This window comes from Cladophialophora immunda (assembly GCF_000835495.1).
Source record: "Cladophialophora immunda strain CBS 83496 unplaced genomic scaffold supercont1.3, whole genome shotgun sequence".
Taxonomy (NCBI): domain Eukaryota; kingdom Fungi; phylum Ascomycota; class Eurotiomycetes; order Chaetothyriales; family Herpotrichiellaceae; genus Cladophialophora; species Cladophialophora immunda.
Window position 1 is genome coordinate 2,596,316 of NW_015622543.1, and position 8,762 is coordinate 2,605,077.

An 8,762-nucleotide genomic window follows, 5' to 3' on the forward strand; every position below is an offset into this window, starting at 1 on the left:
CAGTAACCTCTCCCTCCAACTTCGCCAACCGAATTTCATTGGCTCCAAAATCAAACACCGTAAGTACGTTCTTGAGGAAAGGCGCGCCAATAATATTCAATGTGAGATCCCCAGCCGCGCCCTCGGTGAAGTCCGAACTTAAAATGTTCGAAACGCATTGGGCCTCGCCACTGCTTGGTTCGGCGGTCTGATAAATGAGATCACGCCCATCGAGAAAGAATGTCTGATTGCCGATCTCAAGCCCCAGTTGGGGAGGCGTCGCCGTACAATCGACGAGCCACAAACCAGTGGTGGCATCAAAGACAGCGGGAGGCGAGAATAGAGAGTTCACGGTGGTGACTACCGTGTCAGGGAGGTATGAGAAGAAATTGCCGCTGTCGATGAATGCTTGAAAAGAAGTAGTGTTTTTGAGTGTGGAAGAGGTCGTGATGTTGTTAGGTTTCGGAGTAGAATAGAGTACGGTGTGATTACCGGGCCCGTAGACAATCGAGGAGACGGTCACCGTCCAGTAGGCGCGTACGCGCTCGTTGGACGTGACTTGGATGGGAACGGAATTGTCAATCTCAACCGAAACGCTAGAGAACTTGTCGCTGTGCGGAACGGGTGGAAGGCCGCCGAGCGACAAGTAGCCACCGAAGCCAGAGGTGGCGTTCTGTGGTGTTCGTGCTAGGGCCAGGCTGAAGTATGGGTCTATCAGACCTTGTTGGTGCATAATGAACAGCAAAGGATTGTATGTGATGCGATTGTAGAAGTAGGTTGTATTGTCCGTGACATTGGCGGGATGACCTGATGTCAGGGCAGGGTACGCAAGGCCCAGAAGGCCAGAGTTGACGCCGTCGCCCATGGGAGTCGAGCTATTAGCCACTCCGATGATTGCATTCTTGACTTTGATGCCGGCGAGAGTGACATCCTCATGGGCTAAGACGCCAGAGGCAATGCCGGCGCCATATTGAACTCCGAAGATCTCATCCGGGATTTCAGAGTATGTAGCGGACGGAGTATATGTCGCACTGCCGTATAAACAGGCAGATTGTAGGAGCTTGGTACCATTGTTCTTATCGAAGCACTGATACCCGTTCTTCATCACATAGGTGTCGCTGCTTCCAGTGTCGACAAGGAGGGGAAATGTTTGCCCGCCGATAGTGACATTGACGTCGAAGATTGTACCGAATGTAGTCGACAACAGACCTGAAGTGGAATTGTTGGAAACCAATGAGCTCCGGCGATTGAGAACAAGATTCTGAGCTGCGCTGGAAGATAAAGCGAGAGCGACGGGTTGGAACAAGCCAAGAGCAAGAACGAGCGCGGACGGGTTTCCCATAGTGAGTATTCTGATAAGCAAAGCACAAGCCTTCAAACGATTGCAACTGAAGAGGGTTCCTCTGATCACACGAGCTCGAGTACCTACCACAGCTTCTTATACCCCGATGCCTAATCTAGCACATCCATTTATCTGTGCTTTGAATTGAGCACGCTCCCCAGAAGCCCTCGTTGACAGGGTTGCAAGGCCCGTAAATTTGCGAGCTATCATCTGGTGAAACCCTGACAAAGCAACGGGCTTCAATATATGGGGGGCCCTGCATGGGCCGATACCCTTCGGTGGCATGTAGAGCCATAGTCATTGAACAGTGGTAGTAGCATTGTCGTATAGAAAGGGATATTTTGGCCATGGGATGTGGTTAGTTGATTCTCGCTTGTCCGTACGCTTCAACCTCGGGGAAAATGGCGTATAGGATTGGCTGACGAGGCTGAGCCAAGCCCCACAAGGCTGAGCGCAATCTTCCTTGGCCCCCTGGCGAGACTTCGAGGCTCTTTGTTCTTCAGCTCGGTCCTTTTGTTCTCCTTGCGCCAACGAGAGTCGCACATACTAACCCGGTGAACCAGGTCCCTAGGCTGCCCTCATATCTGGAACTCTCGACTCTGCAAAAATGCCCGCTCTAAAGCACCCTGCTTGCGTGTGCGTTCACTGCCACCATGGACAAATTGTCCGGTAGGAGGCCGCGGAAGAGCGCACCCAAATCTCGATCAGGATGTTTGACCTGCAAGTGAGTATGCTGTGTTAGCTCGCAGACCCAAGGCTGACGCAGTTCCTCTCAGAGCCCGCCATATCAGATGCGACCAGCAGAGGCCAGAGTGTGAGAACTGCACCTCGTCCAACAGGAAATGCCAGGGATATCCCACGCCTCTGACCAACACGGCCTCAAGCGCACAGAACTCTTCTCACGACTCCAACACCATTTCATCGTACAGCATCCCTTTCAAAGTCCCCGGAAGCCAAGCCGATCGGCAGCTCTTGCACTATTACTGCTGCCAAGCGGCATGGAACCTCTCCAGTTACGCAGACCCGACCTTGTGGACCGAGCTGATCCTCCAGCGAAGCCAAGATCAAGCCGTCATCCGCAGCAGTCTTGTCGTTCTGAGCTCTTTGCACAAGGACTTCGTTTCTGGATCGTTGGTGGCCAGTGGGAAGGATAAGCCGAGTTCGAACGTCGAGACCATGACCATGGTCAGCAAATGTTACGGGCAATTGAAGAATTACCTCGCACGGTCCGATGCCTTACCGGATGTAGCATTGGTCTGCAGCGTCTTATTCTACTCCTTGGAATCACTCCTGGGCGATACCAGGCAAGCGATATCGCATCTCGACAGCGGGTTAAGGCTGTTGAAGCGAACTCAAACTGAGGCAAAATGGGCCACTGACCCTTTGTACGTGCCTCTCACACATCTCTTCGAACGTCTGGACGTTCAGGTCAGCTGCTACGATGACCTTCGACTTCCGGTACTGGACCTTGTTTCCCCAGAAGAGACTCGGGGAGCGTTGTCGGTTGTGCCTGATTCATTCAGTACTCTCGACCATGCGGAACGCGTTCTGGTAAAACTTCAGAATTGGACCCTTCGTCAATTGATCAGCCATGTCCAGCACAAAGGCAAATCTTCAGAAGAGTTCCCTCCGGGTTTGTGGCACGAAAGAGTGGTTCTGCGCCAGCAATATGAGAAATACCGCCAGACACTGAGGAGCCTCGATCCCAAACCCGGGAACTCGCCCTTGAGAGGCCCAGAAACTGGCAGCCAAGAAGACAGGAGGCAGTTTCAGTTACAACAGTTCCTGCTCTTGCAGATAAGCTTCCACACCTTCTACAACCTTATCGAGGAAAACGTTCCCATTGCTGCCGATGCTGCTGCAGGGATACCAGTCAATGGCGAAGACACCCTCAGCACAGCCCTGTCGGAGGTACTAGACCTCCTCTCACTCGCAAGCAACTCGGCTTCCCACTCCGCAAGCGCTCTGTTCCCCCTAGCATCTCCTTCGCAACGCACCTACACACTATCCACATTCCTCGTCGGGACGATCTACTTCCTGTGCCTCAAAACCAACAGCCAGGAAATATTGACCACGGCCTACCGTCTCTTCTCCCACCCTCTGCTCAAGAACTCGCGTGATGGTCTGTGGGACTCCAGCCTGGCGGAGATGGTGGTCAAGAATGTGATAAAGATCCGTGATCGGGACTTGGGTATTGGCGTGCCTGATATTGTGGTAACGGAGACGTCGCGGGAATCGGTCATGTCGTCTTTCGATATTGAAGATATTGGCTGGGGCGAGGAGACCGACTATCTCAGCGCGGATTTGTCCCCGTTGATCACCGGCGAATCGGATCTGGTTGCTGATGCGGCCGCATTCTTCAGTGCCGACGACTCTTTCCTGCTTCCAGCTGACATCGTGACGGGGGCTACGTCCGTGTCAGCCTCAGGCACAAATTCGCCTTATTTGTCCGAGGGCTCGACCCCACGGAATACCAGCGAATCAAGTCTGCAGGGCACAAACCATCAGCGAACCGAGAGTTTGACCCAACAGCGAGGATACGCTTGTTCGCATGCTGTCCTTGCTGCTGAAAGTCATCCGAGACTGGAGCACACCCCAGCACAATCCGTGGGAGGCGAGATGGCGACTTCCACTCTGGGCCAGTACGTAGAGATCCGGCCGAAACCTCTACCTAGTTCGCAAATTCAGCGCAACCATATCGCAGAACAATTCACGTTGCCGCCGGGTGGCGTGCCACGGAGCGGCAGATTGGAAGACTTCGCCCTGGGTATTGTGGATGCGGACGGCGGGGTCGAGGAAGCCGCCAAGAGAATCTCAGTGATGTCTATATAAATCTAAGGTTCAAAGCGGTATGAATAGGGCCCTTCCCCTCTGCGGCAAGGGTCTGGACAGGCGATATGGCCATGAAAAGATAGAAACTCTCCCAAAGCGGTGGCTCTGGCTGCAAAACGTGGCAGGAGATATCCCCGTAACTCCCGTTCAACTCTGTCGCGAAGATGTAGATCTCCCAACGCCCAACCCGTGGTTTCTACTTCAGGGGCTGTTCTCGCCAATTCTTTGATGATAGCTTCCGCTGAGAATCTCAGACTTGAGCATCCCACCCAACCCAGTCCGCAAAACCGTTGTCGAAGAAGTCACTCGTCCATGCTGTCAAGTCACTCGGCTCGGCATCGTAGTTCTCCGGCGGCGGATGACCTGGTACAGGTGGTGCAATGGTATGGTTGAAGAATAACTCCCAGTCTAACATGTTTGTGGGTGCTGGCCATTGATCGGGCAAGGTCTCTGCTAGGGTTGGGCCGGGCAGTGTATCGGCAGGGCGAACTTCTCGAGACAGTAATGCTGGTCAGCCACACTTTTTCTGGGTCAGATGTGCTCAGAGTCGCACATACCTTGAGATTGGACCACAGATCTGGCATGCTGCACTAGAACCATGGCGACGCTCTTCAGCTTGGCCGCAAGCGAGTTCCTCGAGCTCATCCTGTCCAAAAAGACCGGGAGATGTTCCATGGCTTCAAGAGCTCCCATTTTCCCTTCTGATCCGTCCTCGGCACTCGAAAGAAGTTCTCCGAAAAGGTCCAAGAACGGCGTGAAAGGACCGCACAAAAGGTGCCATACCATGCCGTTAGATGGTGCCTCGGAGTCCGACACCATATTCTCAAGTAAATGGAGCATCCGTTTTGACGACTCGATACATTCGGCTCTCTTCTGGGTGGAAGATCGAGTGAGGAGGATATAAAGATACTCGTACTGGAAGCTAACGCTGCTCAGAGCCAGGTCAAAGGAAGCAGCATCATTAGCACTGAGAAAGGGCTTCTCTGCCAGGGCGGCAGCCTCGAGAATCTGCAGACCATGTCAGCCTTTGGGGAAAACAGCCTTGCTGAGATATTTGCACACCCGTTGTGCCTGGAGGTACCAGGACTCGAGATCTTCGCTTGTTGATTCGATGCTCTGATCGTTGGGCATTGATTCTTCGTGAAGACAGTACCAGATATCAGCCATTATACGTGACAGGAGAAACATTTGGTGGATATAATCTGAAACCCATGTCAGCCTTTTTCTCTTGTTTCAGGTTACCTTTGCCATTCAGATTTCATTCGAGAGCCGACTTACGCACTCCGAACAGAGCCGGTGCGCCAGAGGAGTCAATTTTGGGCTGAAAGGACAAGAGCTGGTTGAGTGTGGGCAGCGGCATCTCTCTCGCCATCCCGCGGTGGAATGTGGGAGTTCTGCCAAAGATGAGAGCCAGTCCAATGTCCACGAGGTTCAGGTGCCAAAACATCACGACGCGCCGGTCCCGGGTCTGAGGGTCGAAACGACGATGGTTCACTCCCAACGCCTGTAGCATTCTGCAGGCATTTGTGACCAACATCCAGCAAAGCGATGGGTTGGTAAACTCCTCAACGTCGAGAGCGAGCAGAATCAAAGCCTGGATGTTCAGTTCGCTAGGTTCGAGGAGGAGCCTTGCGTCGTTGAGGGCGAGCCAGAGATTGCATCGAAGCTTTGCTTTTGTGGGTTCGTCCTTGGGGTCAGTAGCAGCAACGAGGTTGAGCATGATGCCATAATACATGACTAGCCAAGCTCTGTCCTGCACCTGTTCCGGGCGAGATGCTCTCAAGTGGCCCAGCACTGCTGGTGGCGGTGTGATAGAAAAGGGACGATCTCGTTTCAACTCGGCCTCGAATGCTTTGGTAAGTGATATCAGCTGTGTCCGACAGCGCAAAGATCACCGCTCTTACCATCGACCCAGGAGGTTGCCCGATCTTCGAACAAGTAAAAGCTGTTATTGATCTTATCAAGCTTCAAGGCATCGTGCCAGACGGCTGCAGATGTTTCGGCTAGAGATGACAGCGCACCCATTGAATTGTGTGGTGACGCGCCAAACCCGCGCAGACGCTCTCGGGTTACTTCGATGTCAGGAGCGAGGCTGGACTGCAGACTGCTGGAGTTCGCTTCACAGTCATGGTTGCGAGTGACTGCGACAGAGAAAGGCCCCTCAGTAACAGCGCTGTCGTGTTTCCTCTTCCTGTTGCGGCGAATAACACCCGATCGCGAATAGGTGCAGACAACAGATTCATCTTTGCAACGCTGACATTCTGGACGGCCCCGAGAACAAGCAACCTACAAATTAGTCAATGCGGTCCTGGGTCCTTGAAATGGATAGGATACACATACCTTGCGAGATCGGCACTTATCGCACTCCCACCGCCATTCCAGTGAGTCAGAAGTTCTCAATCGGTCGTGATTGATAGGAACTTACAGCATATGGGGCGAGAGGCTCCAACATGATCCAGTTGCTGGGGTGGTTGTGAGATGGGAACAAAATGGCCGCCCCAGCGTTACTGATGATGAAGTATATTTCTGGACATAAAGACAGTTTAAGCCCCGAGTATCTTCCGTCGGAGCTTACGGAGCTTAATGTATGACGGCAACACCGCCTCGTGGGTAAATTGCACTGAGCGCAATGCAATCCCTAGCCTGCTATAAAGGATGGCACTTGGTATAGAGATCTTGGGAATGAATCCTCCGCTTCCTTTCGACACGTCCAAAGTGGCCCCTCCATGGCACCGCCTATTGCTATCCTCGGCGCTGGCCCTAGTGGCTTGACACTCGGTCGCATGCTCGAACTCGCCAACATTGACTACATCATCTTTGAGCGAGATGTGTCGGGCAATGAGACCTCTTCGCGCGCCGGGACCCTCGACATTCACGCCGACTCTGGTCAGATGGCGCTCCGAGAAGCCGGCTTGTTAGATGAATTCAAGAAAGTCGCCCGTGGCGACGCGCACACGGTACTCGCCGATGGTCACGGCAAAGTGTACGTCCGGACCGGTGCAAGCGACGAGGTCAACGAGGACAGACCGGAGATCGACCGCAAGGACTTACGAGCCTTGCTCCTGACCTCAGTGCCGGCGAACAAGGTCCGCTGGGGCATGAAGGTGCAACAGGTGCAGCAGGACACCGAAAGCTCCATGTCTGTGCGTTTCGCGGACGGAAGCATCGAGTCAGGGTTCCGGCTCGTCGTCGGTGCGGATGGGGCATGGTCGAAGGCCAGAAGTCTCGTAAGTCTCCTGTCTTGATATCTGGATTTAGAGACTTGACGGTAAACAGGTCACATCCGCCAAACCTCAATACTCTGGACTGCACTATTTGACCACGACGATCAGTCCAGGCAATCCTTTTCACCCATCCGCCGCTTCTCTGGCCGGACAGGGCATTACATAGCCTTCGGCGAGGGGAAGCAAATCGTTGCTCTCAAGCTCGGCGACGGTTCCTACTATGTTGGCGTGGGACTGCGCCTTCCTGAGGGTTGGAGCTCGGAGAACGCGGGTGTGCTCGAGAACCCGTCGGCGCTCTGCCAGTTGCTGCAAAACGATCACTTCGCGGGCTGGCCGCAGTTGCACATGGACCTGATCAAACACGGCGATGGGAGGTGTTATGCCTGGCCGCTGTACGCCATGCCGACCGAATCGTTGCCGTGGAAGACGGTGTATGGTGTTACTCTGGTAGGAGACGCTGCGCACCTAAGGTAAGATGGGATACCCTGTAACATTTCTACAACCGCCATTGCGAGCATTTAACTGACGACACCATCAGCACGCCTTTCGTCGGCGAAGGAGTCAACTGTGCCATGACGGACAGTCTCCAGCTAGCCCAGCAGATCGTCAAGCACGGACTGGATGATCTCGGTGGCGCCGTTTCAGAGTACGAGAGGCTGATGGTCCCTCGTGCCATCGATCTCATCACCAGAAGTACCAAGAGCGGCGAGCTATTCTTCGCACCGGACGCGCCTCGGGGCTGGCTCAAGACCTATGCCGGCATCGACATTGATTGAAAATGTTCTGGCGCAAACAAGAGCAATATCGGAGCACTGTCGATGTATGTAATAATGACAATGGACCAGTACACTACGTGGATCCAACCACAACCTCTAGAGACATAGCCACAAATTTGCTTATTCAGAGGGTCTAATCCTCCTCTATCTTCGTCTTATAGAGTGATTGCATGTGCGAGGTTCTAAGAGAGGTTCGCGGGGCATAGACATCTGACCCCTTCGTTCCTCAAAGGACACAAAGAGACCCCTCTACATTTGAGTCTGAGCAGACTCTGCGCCGGAAGACTGGCGCTTTGGTCCCTCTATGTCAAGGCTGGAAGTGGACGTGTTTACCTTGTCCTTGCCTCGTTCTCGGCAAGTTGCCCCCTTGAGGAGTAGCCTTAAGCGTCTCCAGCCTTGACTGTCGCAGGGGAGATGGGTGGTTATTTCAACCCGTCTCCACATGATTTTGATGACTAGCCTTTTTGAGGGTCTGCTGGGTTTCTATGTGGGGCCCTGCTTCTATTGAGTTGCAGATTGATTCCTGTCAATTCTCACAAACGGGACGGGAAGGTTTTTCTCCTGCTTCGGGGGCAACCTGGGGGCATACATTGCATGCGGCGATTCCCA

The 8,762-nt window shown here is 53.6% G+C and overlaps 1 protein-coding gene across 1 annotated transcript; it reads left to right on the forward strand.

Moving 5' to 3' along the window:
- Positions 1-1,859: 1,859 nt before the first annotated feature.
- Positions 1,860-4,153, forward strand: PV07_05364 (uncharacterized protein; the record flags this gene model as incomplete). The annotated part of the gene is made up of 2 exons (XM_016392249.1): positions 1,860-2,045; positions 2,098-4,153. Exons 1-2 carry the CDS (start codon positions 1,975-1,977, stop codon positions 4,151-4,153), a joined length of 2,127 nt encoding a protein of 708 aa, XP_016249768.1. The 5' UTR covers positions 1,860-1,974.
- Positions 4,154-8,762: the final 4,609 nt, after the last annotated feature.